This window comes from Coenobita brevimanus, chromosome 105 (assembly GCF_032717465.1).
Source record: "Coenobita brevimanus isolate Jiangsu-jjx chromosome 105, ASM3271746v2, whole genome shotgun sequence".
NCBI classification, from domain to species: Eukaryota; Metazoa; Arthropoda; class Malacostraca; order Decapoda; family Coenobitidae; genus Coenobita; species Coenobita brevimanus.
Genome location: NC_137058.1, coordinates 28,048,011 through 28,066,046, shown reverse-complemented (window position 1 = coordinate 28,066,046; position 18,036 = coordinate 28,048,011). Strand labels below are relative to the sequence as shown.

Here is an 18,036-nt window from a genome sequence, read left to right as displayed (position 1 = left end):
AATGGTCACTGCTCCTCTGAACTGTCTGCTTGCATTCCTCCACCTCTACGATGGGCGCGTAGCACCCGTCTGGCAGCAAACTCTCATCCCTTTTCTGTCCAACTCTCTAATGCAAGAGTTAACAGTTACTCCCAGTCTTTCATTTATGCAACAGGTCAGCTCTGGAACTGTCTCCCTCTATCTGTATTTCCTGCTGCCTATGATCTCCAGTCTTTCAAACGCAGTGTGTCCAGGCATCTCAAAATGATCAGATCTTGAATTTAGCTCTTTATTGTATTTTGTTTTTCTCTTTGAGGGAACTGTAACTGCGGGCTCATGGCCTTTGGTTCCTTCTTCCTCGCATTAAAAAAAAAAAAAAAAAAAAAAAAAAAAAAAAAATGAAGAACCTTGCATTTGTATTTTCTCATCTGCTGTGATGTCTACAAAAGGACTTTGTCCACATATGTGCAGTGATTGTGTGAGGACATGTGATATCAACACCCCTCTGATAGCTTGAAAAAATATCGTGGAAAGTGGAAGTTATTGGCAAATTTAGGAGTTTGTAGTGTATTGTCCCATCAGGTGTGTAGGGGCCTAGGGCTAGGCTATTCAATATAGACAATTAAAATGATAATGACCAGTTTCCCTCCTCTCATATTTCCTCTTCTACCTCTTTTTTTGTACCTACTGGGAGGGTGAGGTAGGCTCTGGAAAGCAAAGGGAAAAAATGCATGATAACAGGAGTAGTGGTGGTAGTAGTAGTAGTTGTTCCCTAGGCAGTCTGGCCGAACAGCCCTGAGTCCCTGAGGAAGGCCATGGCCAAGACCAGGCTTTCCCACAGAGCTCTCAAGCAGTGTTTGTTGTGTTGTTGGTGCAGGCGATTGTGTGCAGTGCCGTCTCCGTATAGGGTGCTGTGTTGCATCCTGGACATGCATCAGCGACTGAGGCATCCAGTAGTAGTTATCAGTATTCCCATTGAGTGGGCTCTAGACTCATTCACTCACCATTCAGGCTCGTAAAGCCCTGACTTTTCCCTATAGGCATGACTAGCTGTACTTTTTTTTTTTTTTTTTTTTTTTTTTGATAAGGTGTATGCAGAGATGCTTAAATGTAGTGGAGAGAATGGAATGAAGTGCTTGTTGGAGATATGTAAGAAGGCATGGACGAGTGAAACTGTGCCTGTAGAGTGGAAAAAGGCTGTGATTGTACCCCTGTACAAAAATAAAGGTGAACGAAGTGAGTGCAAGAATTATCGTGGCATAAGCTTACTGAGTGTGGTAGGGAAGGTATATGAAAGAATTATTATAGAGAAAGTAAGAGAGATATCAGAAGTCCTAGTGAGTGATGAACAGGGTGGCTTTAGGAGTGGCAGAGGATGTGTGGACCAAATATTTGCAGTGAGACAGATAGTAGAGAAGGGTTGTGAGAAGGACCATAAGGTGTTTATGGCATTCATGGATCTGAAAAAAGCATATGACAGAGTGGACAGAGAAGGATTGTGGAAAGTTTTGCGCATGTACGGTGTAGAGGATAAGCTGCTAGGTGCCGTCATAAGTTTTTATGATGGTAGTGAAGTATATGTCAGGGTTAATGGTCATCTAAGTGAATGGTTCACGATCAGTGTGGGCGTGCGACAAGGTTGTGTGATGTCCCCATGGTTGTTCAATGTATATATGGATAGGATGATGAGAGAAGTGAAAACATGAGTAATGGAGAGAGGGATGGCATTGGTAATGAATGGTGATGGATGGAATATCTTGAATTTGTTGTATGCTGATGATGCAGTGCAGCTTGCAAGTACCGGACAAGAACTTGGTAGGCTAGTGCAGAGTTTTGCTGATGTCCGTAAGCGTCGTTCCTTGAGAGTAAATGTAGAAAAGAGTAAAGTGATGGTTATTGGGAGAGAAGGTGACTCCCAGTGCAATGTAACAGTGCATGGAGAGAGACTGGAATTGGTGAGAGAGTTCAAATACCTAGGTACAGTGATAGAGAAGAGAGGAAAATGTGCAAAAGAAGTTGAAAGTAGAGTGACACAAGGAAGAAAAGTAGCTGGTGCAATGAAGGCCTTGATAAGAAACAGAGGCTTGAGTGTTGCAGCTTCTCGAGGCTTACATGAAGGAGTGTTAGTGCCAACTTTAACATATGGATGTGAGACTATGGTGTGTGAAAAGTCAAGAGTAAGATCAGTGGAGATGGGACTGCTGAGGAATGTATGTGGAGTACAGAGGGTGGATAGGATATGAAATAATGTGATTTGTGAAAGATGCAGAGTGAGGAAGTCGGTGGACACCTGAATCGAAGAGAGTGTACTGAGGTGGTATGGTCATGTGGAGAGAATGGATAACAATACAGTAGAGTGGTGAAGAAGGTATATCTGAGCGAATTTGAAGGAGGGAGGAGGCAAGGTAGGCCAAGGAGAAGGTGGAGAGATATGGTGGATGAATGTGTGAGGAAGAGAGGTTTGGAAGTCGGTGAGGCTAGGGAACTGACAGGAGATCGAGCTGGCTGGATGAATGTTGTGAGGAGAAGTGCATGATCAGGGGTTTTTGGCACCCCTTTTTAACGTGGCAGCGTCTGGATTGACTCTGTCGGAGACGATTATGTGAAGCTACAGAACGTGGTGAATGTTTTTGGCGTATCCGATAGAGCCAGGATTCTGGGGGCTTGATTGATGAGTGAATGGAAGCGTGGCCCATTGGATTGGGCAGTTTTGGGCTGTCTGGACATTGCTACTCCTCACCCTGCCCTTGGGTGGGAAAGGAGGTCCGGATGATGATGATGATGATGATGATGTTAAAGATGCATTTTGCATTACTGCACAAAGTAGTTAAAATCCTGTACAACTTCCACAGAAGAAGGCAGCAGCAGCAGTAACCCATTTGAGGAAGTAGTGGTGAAGAAGGTACAGGGTATGGTGTACCAATTCCAGGGCCAGGCCATCACCTGTATATACAACATACAGAAGCATTACACACCCATTATTGCAAGGTAACATCAATAATATCTGCAGTAAGTTCTTAATATAAATTGGGTTTTTGGATTATTGTTTGGTTCTTGAGAGTGATGTCTTCATGCAGTGGCATTGTTATAACCAGGTGATACTGCTGTCCTGTTAAATATACATCCCACAACCATCCCTGTCTCCCTTAAAGAGGATGGTGGGCCATCTGAGGACAACTTCAGGCTACAGTCCACCAGGTTCATGTTTCATATGAACCTGGGGCTACAAATCATCAAATCCCACTTTGCCCCATAGAGATATGAGAGGTGCCCAGGGTCTGAAAGGCAAGGGTGACAAGCTTCACTCATCCCTGAGTGACATTATGTAAACAAGAATCCCTAACCACCCTTCAGATGGGAATACTACTACTTAATGTGGGTTTTGCTGTTTAGTCCACCTTAAACATGCATGTATAGAAATGACACTGTGCCTTCTCTTAAGGAATTCTCGTATTGAGTCTGGCCATGGAACAGTCAGCATATTGTATGGACAGGAAGCTAAACCAAGTTCCAAAATCAGTTAGAAGTATGAGTAATAAGATTTGTAACAGCAGGCAAGTCTTGGCTTAGACTTTGACTATGCACTTGTGGCTGAGTTTCCTGCCTGTGAGTGATGTTTGTACGGCTACTAAAAAAGTTTGTAGCCACAATTAGCTCACATTGTAATACCTCCCAGGGCCATCTACGACCTTCCACCTGTTTACTGCTGTAAATCAGAGGAAAAATGCCTATTGAAGTTTGATTGTCACCAATAAAGCAGATTTGCCAGTTTCCCCTAGTTTGCAGTGCCAGTTATTTGTAAAAAGTTGTGATATTTTTTATAATATCTCTGACTCATAGCGAGGATTGTTGTACTCACAAGAACCTTACAGATTCTTTTATCTCTGACTTATTCACCTTAACTAAGTAGAGATTTTTGCTCTTTAGCTTATATCCTGTAGGTCACTGGCAGAAAAGACAATACTGTACTGTAGCTCTCCATCCTTTCCTTGACACTTTTTCATGAACAGCACTGTATTCTTCTATTAATCTCTGTATACAGCTCAGGATTGTAAATGGAGAAAATGATAGTTTTTTGCTTAGTTAAAGTGAATGGAGTTCTTGTGTTTTATCAGTTGTTTAAAAGGGCTAGATGTAGTCAGACTGGAGGGTCAGTCTAACTTAATACAAAGAAGACTCAGTTCTACTGCATATCTAGGGCTCATCAAATTTCATGCAACTGTAATTTATTGAAGTTGTAGGAATGGCCCAGTTTCATCAGGTGAAAACTACCTAGCTATAGAAATCACAGAGATTTATTCATAATTCATAATTGTCTCATTAAATTTTATAAAACCAAAACTTAATACTGTATTCAAGTTACAGGAATGGCCCAGTTCCAGCATGCTATAAGAGTGGTATTATAGGATGATCTTGTCACACAGTATGATGACAGATAACTTTTTCATAACTTGCAGAATCATCAATGAGTTATTCAGTATGCTGCCCATATTCTAGTGTTAATATTGTGTTCAAGACTGATGACAGAATAATGCTGGGGCTCTGCATCCATTCTATGGCACTTCTTCATTACATGTGCCATATTCTGATATCTCATTACAGCTCAGCATTCAAGCTGGCGAGTAGGCAGTTTTAGGCAAAGTTATAGTGGTCAGAGCTTATTGCTTAATGGTAACTACTGTACTTTTTAATTTATTCTGTCTATATTCAGCTTGGATAAGTTTTCTTCATCCATCTGTCTGTCCATCATCCAAGCCAGTATTGCCCCCAACAAGAGGAGGGATCTGGGGTCAGGGTGATGAGGCCAGGCATTTAAGCTGAGAGGGACCAGTTACTCTTCCTTGTGAGCAGCATTACTGGAACAATATACCCTAACCATCCTCTTAGAAGATTCATGTGGGCCACATAGTGTAAAAACAGGGGTCTGTTCACACATTTTTGTAATTGATAACTCTACTTAACTTTCAGATTCATCAACAAACTGCTCAACATACTACCGAAGCTATACGGCATCATGCGCACCCGAGTTCTGGAGTGTCTGGTGGCTCATTCGTCGGCCATGGATGATGTCTATACCCACCTTAAAGAACAGTGTCTTCTTGATACTCTTGCCAGAAAGTAAGTGGCTGAGTCTCGTGCATGAAAGCATACTTTTGGATTTTGGGGGACACTCACCATCCACACATTCGATGTACAGTGCTGCTGTCAGGTGACTGCCCTTTCCTCTCTTCCTTCCTTCTTTCCTCTTCTTTCTTGTTTCCTTCTTTCTTTTCTCTTCCTTCTGTCTGCAGGTGACTCTACACTGATTGACAAGCCAAATGGTTTCCTGTACACCAGGAAACCATTTACTACACTGGGTGGTAACATATAACCAAATTTTGGCACCTAGTGGCTTAGTGGGTATTTAAGACTCTCTAGCTGGATTGAGCTTGTGTAGGTTTATATCCAAGGGATGGTTGGGGTTTATTGCTCACGTAATGCCACTCGGGGATGAGTGAGACTGGTCACTCATCATAAATGTCAGGACCAACTTGCCTAGCTCGGGCTTCTATGCACCTCCTGGGGCAACAGTGGATTAGGTGATGTATGCATGTATGCTGACCCATCAACAGCAGGAATGTCATGTAGTGTACACATTTTTCTGATAGATTTTTCCAGTTTCATAAACTCACCATGGATATAGGTTTTTCCAGTTTCATAAACTCACCATGTATAGTGACTCTTTCCAGTCCATATAAGCTGGGGCATTGATCAGTAAGGCTGGCCTGCTCTGCCTCAGTTAGATCTCAAAGATGCAGTGGTCATCAATTTTTTTTTTTTTTTTTTAAGCAAAGCACCTGAAAGTTTCCATAGGCATATGGAACTTCATGTCATTGCCACAACCCACTGGTAGAAAGTATAGAGGTGATCTTGCTGTGCATTTGTAGACAAAAGAATGTAGTTTTTATTTTGTTGGTTATTGTTTTTACACTCCCCCTTCCATTAACCCTTACACCGTGGGCATGTTTCCTAATGTTTTGCGTGTCCCGTAGGGTTATTCGGGCTCCGACAGACTCTCAAAAAATATTTGCCAAAAATCAGTTATTAGTCCTAGAATATTAAAATTACATATGCATATGGCACATACCTTCGGCTTTCTCCTGGGATGTTTGTTGAGCCTTCGTCGATTACCATAGGACTTGTGGAGACCTCTGAAGTTGGGTAACAAACTCTCCACTTTACACTTCCCGACAACCCGCAATATGATTACTATCTATCTATCTATAGCCCGACGCCCTAATCCCGCAAAGGGTGGCCGCAGACAAAACGCCTCCAAGTCGCTCTGTCACCCACCATTTGACGACCCTCCCCCCAGTTCACCCCCCCTCCCTCATATACCTCTCAACTCCATCCCTCCACCTCATCCTCGATCTACCTCTCCCTCTCTCTCCCTCCACCTCACCTACATACACCCTCTTAGTCAGTCTTTCATTCTCCACTCTCTTCACATGTCCAAACCACCTCAGTGTATTTCTCCTAATCTTCTCAACCACATCCACATCCACCCCACAGCGTTCTTTCACTTCTTCATTTGTCAACCTGTCCCTCCACGTCACTCCACATGCTCCTCTCAAGTAACTCATTTCCACTGCTCTCACTCTTGACTTGTTCCCCTCCTGCAAGGTCCACGCCTCGCTTCCATACATCAGGGTAGGGATCACAATACTATCATGCAGTGACTTCTTAACTTCCATACTCACCTCCCTATTTCTCATCACTGCTTTCAGTGTACCAACAACCTTCCTTCCCTGCTGTACCCTTTCAGCACTTCATCTCCCAAAGTTCCATCCTTACTCATCACACTACCCAAGTACTTGAATGCACTCACATTCTCCATATCCTCACCATCCAACCTCACTGCACACTCTGTGACTTCATTCCTCTCAAACACCATAACTTTACTTTTGTTTACATTAACTTTCAGATTCCTCCTCCTACACACTGTCCCAAATTCATTCACCAAACCTTGCAACTCCCATTCATCTTCACTCAACAGTACTGTATCATCAGCAAACAGCAACACTGGAAGCTTCCAAATCTCACTCTCATTCATTAGAGCCACCCCCACATCCACTGCCCTACCTTGCACCTCCTTTACAACCCCATCCATGTATATATTAAACAGCCATGGAGACATCACACAACCCTGTTTCAGTCCCACATTGAGATCAAAGAACTCACTCAGCTCACCATCCACTCGCACCGTAACCCTAGCTCCCTCGTACATACTCTTCACAGCACTCGACAATTTCCCCTCCACTCCATATATTCTTAATACCTTCCACATACCTTGCCTATCTATTCTGTCATAAGCTTTCTCCAAGTCCATGAAGGCAGCATACACTTTCCTTCCCTTCTCTAGCTACTTCTCCACTAAACATCTTAGAACAGATATCTTATCTACACACCCTTTTCACTTCCTAAAGTTCTTCAACTAGCTCCTCTGTCATATGCCTAACCCTGTCAATGAGTATTCTACCATATATTTTACCAGTCACACTAAGTAGGCAAATACCCCTATGGTTACCACATACTTCTCTCTCTCCTTTTCCTTTGTATAAAGGAACAATTATACCTGATTTCCAGTCCTCTGGAACCCTTCCCTCATCCCAAGCCAATGTACACAACTTCCATATCCACTCCACAACAATCTCACCCCCATACCTAAGCATTTCACCACACACTCCATCAATTCCTGGGGCCTTTCCCAACTTAATATTCTTCATCGCTTCCACTACTTCCTCCCTACTGATCTCTTCCTCCCTCCTCTCATCTCTTCTTCTCCCAGCCATTCCCCAACTGCTTATACTCGCACTGCTCTCACTCTACACATTCAACAAATCTTCAAAGTGCTCCTTCCATCTCCTCAGTTTCTCTCTTTTCTCCACCAACAATCTATTATTCCTATCTTTCACTCCCCTACTATTTCCCCTTTCACACTGCCTTACTTTCTTTACCTACTTCCAAAACAATTTCTTACTCTCCCTCCATTTCACACTCAGATTACCACAGCCAGATATTAACACTATAAACACTACTCTATGATTATCAAGTAGTTTGGGATCCATACTCCAAAAAAAAAACACTGTAAAAGCAATGAAAATTACGAGCGCGTATGACCTTCCCACTTGCGCTAGTTCGCTGTCGGTATTCTGTCATTTATTACCTGTATTCATAAAACCCCTCACACTTTATATTTCTATTACTATATAACACTTATATATATCTACAGTCTTTATCCCTAAGTTTCCTTCAGTAGTATTAGTTTATTGTCACTGTAGGGATTCAATTTCTTTCAGTAAAATACATAGCATTCACTTTCTCGTCCTGTATACTGGCATTGAGAGTGAATGTCACTTTCACCTTCACTCTCATAACTCATAGTATTCATACATGCTAGAGCGAAACCTTCACTTTCATTACTCCTAGGGTATATACTCGTATTCTTATAATACTACTCATTTACATTTCTATTTACGTTCTCTATTTTATTTACATTATTTACATTTCTATTTTATTTACACTGTGTTGTGCACAGTCACTTGAAATAACTTATAAAACTATTTTCCACTGTTCACGTATATTTACATTCATTACTTTCACTTGCTATTTACACATAATATACACATTATTTACAATTACACTTGCACTGTTTTACTCAATAGAAAGATCGTAGTCACTCTTTTATCAATTGTCAGCCCTTTACCTCTTTCCACATGAGGTTTAGTAGGGGGTAAAGGTCACTGGGCCCTTTGCATGGGGGTGAAAAGTGGCTGAAGTTAGCAGGAGCAAACAGACGCACCTTCACATTGGAAGATGACAGTGAACTGATAAGGGGCCGGGGTGGTGGCCTACCTAGGGAAATGCATTACTGCCAATGTCAGCCTCTTGACAGCAGCTAATATATAGCAGTGAAATGATTGGCAGGAAATCTGGACAATACATTATAAATTAGGTATTTCCAGGTGAATGTAAATATCACTTAGGCTTCTCCCTTCCCTCCTTATATGTATATTTGTTACGAAAATAGATTATACGGCATATTTCAAGGGGAAATAAACAGCAAAAATTAGTGAACAAGTGCACGTGAGGTGTTGTCAGGTGATAATTAGCCAATTCCAGGTGTATGGCACTATCACTTACCTTATTTCTTTTTTGTATATATTATTTGGTATAAGAATTGGGCATAGGGCTTATTTCAATGGATGAAATCAGTGGAAAATTCCAGGGAAGATTTACTTAGCGTAGAATACAGTGTGGTGGCCTGCAATAATTAGGTAGTTCCAGGTGAATGTAAATATCACTTAGGCTTCTCCCTTCCTTTCTTATATATATTTTTATTACGAAAATAGATGGTACAGCATATTTCAAGGGGAAATAAACAGCGAAAATTAGGGAACGAGTGCATGTGAGGTGTGGTCAGGTGATAATTAGTCAATTCTAGGTGTATGGCACTCTCACTTACTTTATTTCTTTCTTGTATATATATTATTTGGTATAAGAATAGGGCATAGGGCTTATTTCAATGGATGAAATCAGTGAAAAATTCCAGGGAAGATTTACTTAGCATAGCATGGCCGGGCAGGCGAGAGGATAGGGTAATGGAGGGGGGGTAGGGAGGGGAGTCAAGAACGGGGAGAAATGGCTAAATTGTCAACAATGGATGGGAGTACAGATGAGATTAGGAGTGCTGACTAGTGTTGGACATTGGCAGTACTGATAGATGATACAAGCCACCACTTGAAAGCCCGGGTGAATTCAAATTACACAGAATCACAAAAGTGACACCCCGCGGTATGATCCCTTGCTCCCAAGCGTCACAAAAATGACGCCCCGCGGTTTAGGGGTTAAGGAAAGACAAGTTACAGATTTTTTTTTTTTTTTTTTTTTTTTTTTTTTTTTAAATAAGGACGAGGTGTATCATATCCTTTATTGTAGGTTGCTTTTTGTTTACATATATTGCATATGTGCATGTTCTTTCTATCCTATACTTACTGTATTTATTAACTCTCTCAGACACTGACAGTTTGTGCATCAATATTTCATTCTACATTAAGTTAAATTTAGGGTGAGCCTTTTAATTCTGAATATCAAGCTTCTCTGAAGTTGGCTGTCATGAAAACAGCATGTATACTAATTAGATTCAAAACCTGAAGAATATGTGAGTAAGGTGGAAGGGAAGAAGAAGGGGGGAATGTGGTGATTAATGCTGAGATGGAGGGATGGGGTGGAAAGGTATGAGTGAAGATGATATGAGTTTGAGAGAGCTGCACCTGAGGTAGAGGATAGGGTGACATGAAGCAGTGCATTTATGGGCACCCCTTCTGGAATTAAGGCATTTGGCTATAGATAGACAGATAGATAGAAAAAGCTTATCCAAATATTTCTTTGTACAGAGAATCAGAGACTCAGCTAGTGTCACTACAACTGGTCAATGCAGTATTGCCACGCCTCACTCCACCCCAGCTGCTGTATTTCATCCCAGGAGTGGTTGCATTTGCCAGTCATCCAGCACCAAAGTGTCGAGAGATTATGTATGATGTGCTGTTCTGGGTCTACGACAATTATAGGTATGTTTTTTGTTATTTTTTCCAAGTTTTGTGAATTATGTTATGTTTAATAGTTTTGTCTTAGTGGTAGATGGGGGCGCTCACCATCCACTCACTTGATGTAGTGCTGCTCTTGGGTGTCTGCCCTTTCCTTTCCTCCCTCGGTTCCTTCCTTCCTCTTCTGTCTTTCTTTACTTCATTCTTTCCTCTTCCTTCTGCCTATGGGTGACTTTACACTCCCTCTTTTGCCTTTTTGTGCTTCATTCTTTCTTCTTCCTTCTACCTGTGGGTGACTCAACACTGAGTGACAAGCCAAATGGTTTCCTGTACACCAGGAAACCATTTACTATGCTGGGTGGTAACCATATAACCAAATTATGGTGCATGGTGATTTAGTGGGTAATGAAGACGCTCCAATCGGATTGAGCCAGTGAAGGTTTATATCCAAGGGGTGGTTGGGGTTTATTGTTCATGTAATGCCACTCAGGGATGAGTGAGGTTGGTCACTCTCATCTTAAATGTCAGGACCAACTTGCCTAGCCCCGGGGTTCTTCGCTTCTCATGGGGCAACGTAGGATTGGATGATGGATGGATGATTGGATGTGAATGAGTATCATTATTTATTAGATTCATGACTGTACAATAGACACCTGATGGTTGCTAGTGGTTCATGGTGCTTCAGCCAGATGGTGCCCGTAAAGTTTTACATTCAGGAGGTGGTAGGGGTTACTCATGTAATGCCAGCAAAGAAGATCTGGAATGAGGTTGTAGAGTGTGACACTAGAGGTAAGGAACTGAATAGGGAGGCTGGCAGAGATCAGTCAGTATGGAGAGCTGCCACAAGCCTATTGGAGCCTTTATAAATGATACGATACAGTCTCACCCTTTTTTTCCAACACAATGATTGTGTGAGGTTGGGTCCAGAAAAAAAAAGAAAAAAAAAAAGATAATTTTTCCTATGAAATAGGCCATACTCGTTCACTCACCGTTCAAGCTCTCAGAATCCTAACTCAGCTTTCAAGCATAAACAGTCACATTTACACACTTCATATATAATGATAAAAAATGACAGTGATGGACCTAGTTAACCATGAAATGTGTTTGTGGTGTCAGTGATCATGAAAGCAGTGAGGGTCGTCAGCTGGAGCACGAGGCAAGGGTGACACTACTAAAGGGGGTCACTGAGGAGGATGCTGCGCTGAGACAACAGGTTCTTAACTTCTGGCTTCAAGGTTGGTGTTGTGATGCATCCATGTGACAGCCATCGTTAGTGCTGTTATAGTCCTATATTTATTTTTTATATATTCATTGGAAGAAAGGAAGCTATAGATGAAGGCACAGATAGAAGGATAGAAATCGTATGAGGGAAGTTTGGAAATTAAAGATTTATGCCAGACTCGATCGAAAGCCTTTGAGATGTCAAGTGCAATGGCAAAGCTTTTACCAAAGTCCCAAAAGGAGGATGACCAGGAGTCTGAAAGGTAGGTGAGAAGATCGCCAGTGGAGCGTCCCTGATGGAACCCATACTGATGATCAGAAAGAAGGTTGTGATAGGAAAGATGCTTTAAAATTTTTCTGTTAAGAATTGTCTCGAAAACTCTTGAGATATAGGATGTTAAAGCAATTGGACGATAGTTAGAGTGTTGGGAATGGTCACCCTTCATTGGGACTGGCTAAATGTGAGCAGGCTTCCAGGAAGAAGGAAAGGTACAAGTTGATAGACAAAGGCGAAAGAGTTTGCCTAGGCAGGGTGTAAGCAGAGAAGCACAGTTCTTGAGAACAACAGGAGGGACTCTATCAGGCCCATATGCCTTGTTAGTATTGAGGCCTGTGATGGCAGAAAATACATCAGCTGAAGAAATTTTAATGTCAGCCATGAGGAAGGCAGAGGGGGGAAGTGGTGGAGGGACAGTAGAAGAAATAGCTACAGAACCATCAGAGTAGAAAAGAGGAGGGAAGGATGATGAGGTAAAGTTGTTAGAAAGGTTTTTGGCAAGGTGCCAGAAGGAGCGGGAAGAAGTCGAGTTGGAGAGTTGAGAGCATATAGTATGGATGAAATTATTTTTAGCAGAGCAAGAACAGACTTAGCACGATTCCGGGCAGAAACGTATAAAAGATGTGATTCAGGGGTGGGTTGGCTCCGGTACCGTTTGTAGGCCCTCTCCTTGTTGCAGACAGCATTAGAACAAGCATGATTAAACTAAGGTTTTTTGCATTAGTCAAAGGATATGAGAAAGGAATGTATGCTTCCATGCCCGAGAGAATAACCACTGTAATGCACAAGGCACACTCAGATGGCTCCTGGCCATGGAAGCAATAATCATTCCAGGGTTATGATGTGTAATTGTGATGGTGGTGGAAATGATGTTAGTGACGGGATGATAACAGTTTTAATAATAATAGTACAATCTTTTATTTCTATCAGAAGCACCAGTTCTTCCAACAGGAATTCACTGGTGCTTGACACTCATCTACACTTTTACAATTACAAGAATTGTGACCTCACTTATATACAATACAGTCTCCATCAGGGGGGGGGGGGGAATCTTAAAATCCTTACCATAATCTGCTGTTTCAGGATCGCAAAATCTTAGCCTACCTGAGCGGCTCCTTCACATCCTAGAGAAGATCTACAGTCCTGAGAGTGAAGATTCATTCCTGCAGCTTGCCTCATACATCCTTCTGGAGTCAACCACACGCTCTGCTGACTACCAGAGGGAGATATTTAACCAGCCCCTTAGTCTTTGCAAATTCAGGGTACTGTTTTATCTGCTTCTTATATCAGCAGTATTGTGTGTGTATTTACCTAGTTGTGATATACAGGAAATGAGCTACGTTCATGGGGTCCCGTCTCTGTTTCTCAATAGGTCAAATTTTGCTTTAAACTCGTTTAAGTTTTTAGACTGGACGATATCTTTGTCCAGGTTATGCCACAGGTCTATACATCTATAAGGAAAACTATATTTTTTTATATCCGTCAAGCAGCTTGGCTTCTTCAGTTTCATTCCGTGTCCTCTTGTTACTCTCTTATCCCATAAAAACAGATCTTCTCTGTCAATTTTATCTACTCCCATCATGGTCCTGAACACTGCAGTCATGTTGCCCCACTCTCTCCATTCCTTTAGGGAAGGCAAATCCAACTTTTCCATCCTCTCTCTGTAAGACAGATCTGCAGGAGTGGGGACCATCTTAGTTGCTGTTCTTTGTATTCTTTCAATCTTGTTTATTTATTTATTTTTGTGTGGGGACCACAGTACTGCTGCATATTCTAACCTGGGGCAGATCATGGCCACTAATAATTTTTTCATCATCTCATACATATAATGAAATGCTACTCTTATGGTAGTCAGAAGTTTATATGTCTCTCTAACTGTCTTGTTAATATGTTTTTCAGGAGACAAACTATCCTGGACCAGCACTCCCAAATCTTTCTCCTCTCTTGCTTTTGTGATAGGTTCATTACCCGTCATATAATTCAGTGATGGCCTCTTGGTACTTTTACCCATTTCCAATATTTTACACTTCTTTGCCTTGAATTTCATTTCCCACTTCTGGCTCCAGTCATGTATCCTGTCCAGATCCTCCTGCAGCATTTTACAGTCCCCCTCTGCCTCTACCTGCCTCAGGATCTTTGCATCATCAGCAAACAGACTTGCATAACTGTTGACTCCCTCAACTATATCATTAAGGTAAATCAGGAACATTACTGGCACCAACACAGACCCCTGGGGGACTCCACTTGTTACTTCTCTCCATCCAGGCATCCTATCCTTTATTACTGTCCTTATTTGTCTGTCTCTCAGAAAGTCTTTCATCCATTCCAGGAGGTTTCCCTTCTGCCCTCCTATATGCTCTAGTTTCCACAAGTCTCTTATTGGGTACCTTGTCGAAGGCCCATTTCCAAATCTAAATACACACAATCCACCCAACCATCTCTCTCCTTTAGCATGTCAGTTGCTTTTGAGTAAAAGCTCAACAAGTTGGAAACACATGACCTTCCACTTCTGAATCTAAACTGACTATCAGCCAAAATATTCATCTCTTCCAGATATTTCATCCATCTATCTTTCAGGATTCTTTCGCACAATTTCGCAACCATGCTGGTTAGGGACACTGGTCTATAACTCAGCGGTTCTTCCGTGTTTCCTCCCCTATAAATTGGTACCACATTTGCCCTTTTCCATTCCTGAGGCACTTTCCCCTCTCCCAGAGAACACACAATTAAACCGTGAATCTAATCCGCCAGTTGTTTTCTACATTCCTTCAGTACCCAATTAGAGATTCCATCTGGTCCTGGGGCTTTCTTTACATCTGGAGTTTCCAGTAATTTATACACTTCCTGTACTTCCACTTTTATATCTTTCATCACTACATTTCTAGTCACACCCTCCCCTTCCACAAACTCATTTTCATTGGTGAACACTGACTGGAGACGTTTGTTCATTATTTCAGCTTGCATTGCCGCATCTTTATAGACCTCTCTATCTACTTTCAGTTTGGTGATTCCTTCCTTTGTTTCAGTTTGCCATTGACAAATCTATAAAACAGTTTGGGTTCATCCTTACATTTGTGTATTATATCTTTTTCAAAGTTCCTTTCTTCCTCTCTACGTATCCTTGTTTATTCATTTCTAGTTCTTTTATATTCTTCCTTTGTTCTGTTATTACCTCTCTTCCTCCAGTTGTTCCACGCCATGTCCCTCTCTTTTTTTGCTATCATACACCTTCTATTAAATCACTCCTTTTTCCTGTTTTCTTTCCCCCTTACTCTTGGCACATATTTTTCCACTCCCAAATTATAGAGGTCTAGAAAGATTTCCCACTTCCTCTGTATCTCTCCTGTTTCTCTGAATTTTCTTCAGTCTGCACTTCCAAAGAATTTTCTCAGTCCTGTAAAGTTTGCTTTCCCAAAGTTGAATCTTCCCTGTCCATGAAACTCATCTCTTGGCACCGCATTCCGTATTATCACGTGATCACTTTTTCCTATAGGACAAATATATTTCAAGGATTCTATTACATCAGGTTCTTTGGTTAGAAGTAAATCTAATCTTGCTGGTCTGTCCTCACCTCGGAATCTTGTCTCTTCTTTGACCCAGTGCGTCATCACATTGTTCATTGATATATTTAACGATATAGTGCCCCACTAATCTTCGCCGCCTCCCGAGTCCCACTCCTCCCAGTTCATCTCTTTACAATTAAAGTCCCCCATTAAGTTATATTGTTGCTTCTCTCAGTCACTTTCTGTAAATAATTAGCCATGTCTGACAACATCTGGTATTCATAATCATTCCATGCTTTTGTCTTAGGGAGTACATATCTCTCCTGCCATTCTCTCCAGTTTCTAGTTTCATATTTATCACTTCAGCCTTCCCTCTCCCATTTCCACAGTGTCTGCATTTATGTTCTTCACTGCTATCATCACTCCTCATCCCATTTTTTCTTTTCTGTCTCTTCAGCACAGTTTGTATTTACCATCTCCCATATGGACATCAACATCCTCTCTTAACTTAGTCTCTACAAAGCACATAACATCAGGTTCATGAACCCTCAAGAAGTCATTGATTTCCAACCTAGACGATATTAAACCATCAACATAAGTATATGCCACTTTCAAATTTGTGTTGTTGTTTTTACCCTCTTCTCTCCTTCTCTCTGTCGGTACCACTTCCTCAATTTCTGATTCATAACTCTCCAATAAAACACTGTCTTCTCTTCCTCCATTCTCTGTTCGTTTTTTGCCTTTGCTTCCTTTACTGACTCCTTTATTTTAGCTCTTTCTTCCTCATTTGCATCTCTCCTTATCCAAACATTTTTGAACCCCTCTTTGTCTGATAATTTCCAAGTTCTATTGATGATTTCATTTACCATTACCTGGGACTTAAACTTTACCTTCAATGACCTTGTCCCTTCTTCCTTGTACTTTCTTAACCTAAACACTTCTTCAGTCTCTTCTGGAGCTTTGTTGTTACCCTCCATAACCACATATTATTTCTTTAACCTTACTTAGTTCTTATTTTTCTCTTTCTGATCTTACTGTCATACGTTTTTCTTTTACTCCTGAAATTATTACACATTTCTTCTTCTCTGCTACATCCCTGACTAATGCTTCTCTACTTCTCAGTACCCTAACCACTTCCGTCTCCACCCTTTCCTTACTTTGTTGTTCTGTAATCTCTTTCAAATTTACGGTTCCCTCCTCCTGAATTTTCTTCCACCCCTTATGTTGTTCCTTGATTTACGTTTCCCTCCTCCTGAATTTTCTTCCACCCCTTATGTTGTTCCTTGATTTCCTTAATGTGCTCATCTTGCATCCTTGACTTAGAGTGATACTCATCGAGTTTACTTTTCATCTTGTCCCTTTCTTTTTCCAACTTCTTATTCTCCCTCTTGAGCTGTTTTATTTCAGTGGATGCAGATTCGTTACTCACTTTCAATTCTGTGACTTCTCTTTCTTGCTCTACACTGCGTGTACAAATTTTTTCCAGTTTACTTCGTAGAACCTTGATCTCTCTCTCCTGTTCCTGGGTTTGTTCCTGTAATTCTCTAATTACTACCCATACCTTTTTTAATTCCTGGATTAAAAGATTAGGAGAAATACACTGAGGTGGTTTGGACATGTAGAGAGAATGGAGAATGAAAGACTGACTAAGAGGGTGTATGTAGGTGAGGTGGAGGGAGGGAGAGGGAGGGGTAGACCGAGGATGAGGTGGAGGGATGGAGTTGAGAGGTATATGAGGGAGGGGGGGGTGAGTTGGGGGGAGGGTAGTCAAATGGTGGGTGACAGAGTGACTTGGAGGCATTTTGTCTGCGGCCACCCTTTGCGGGATTAGGGCGTCGGACTATAGATAGATAGACATTCCTCTCCGCTGTTTTCTCTACTCCAGCTACTCTTGTTTGGTTCAACATACAGTAGTACTTCCATTTCACACATTGTCTTCGGAGAAGCCCTCAAATTCCCTTTCACCATATGTAATCAAAGCTCTGTTGCCCTCTGCCATTGTGCAACCATATGGAATCTTTCAATTTCCACTGTATCTTGTACTCTTTGACCGAAACCTGCATTTTTTTTTTACTATTGACCGACGGGACCACCACTCACGCACTCATTTACATAATCACAATTGGCTGGTCTCCTTTTTGGCCGCTGATTTAGCGATTATTTCCGCATGACCCAGGAGGAGCTGTGTGTGTGTGTGTGTGTGTGTGTGTGTGTGTGTGTGTATGTGTATGTGTGTGTATGTGTGTGTGTGTGTGTGTGTGTGTACACCTAGTTGTAGCATAGAGGAATTGAGGTAAGCATGTATTATCATGTCTCCATCTCTACTTTTATCTAATCTAGTTTTAAGGACATGCATGTTCGTTACTCACATCACCACCTCGTCTGTTTCAAGTATGTATACTTCTGCTAGGGATTTATTTTATTTTATTTTTATTTTTTTTAAGGTACCTGCTCTTTCATAGTTCTTTCA

At 41.5% G+C, this 18,036-nt stretch overlaps 1 protein-coding gene across 1 annotated transcript in view; it reads left to right on the top strand.

Annotated features, from left to right (window-relative positions):
- Positions 1–18,036, top strand: part of LOC145416281 (DNA-dependent protein kinase catalytic subunit-like) — a 132,270-nt gene that overhangs the window by 76,551 nt on the left and 37,683 nt on the right. Inside the window, exons 37-41 of the mRNA XM_080285279.1 lie at positions 2,832–2,967; positions 4,948–5,097; positions 10,416–10,589; positions 11,682–11,800; positions 13,147–13,325. Coding sequence (XP_080141405.1) covers positions 2,832–2,967; positions 4,948–5,097; positions 10,416–10,589; positions 11,682–11,800; positions 13,147–13,325 — 758 coding nt within the window. The remainder of the gene's footprint in view (positions 1–2,831; positions 2,968–4,947; positions 5,098–10,415; positions 10,590–11,681; positions 11,801–13,146; positions 13,326–18,036) is intronic.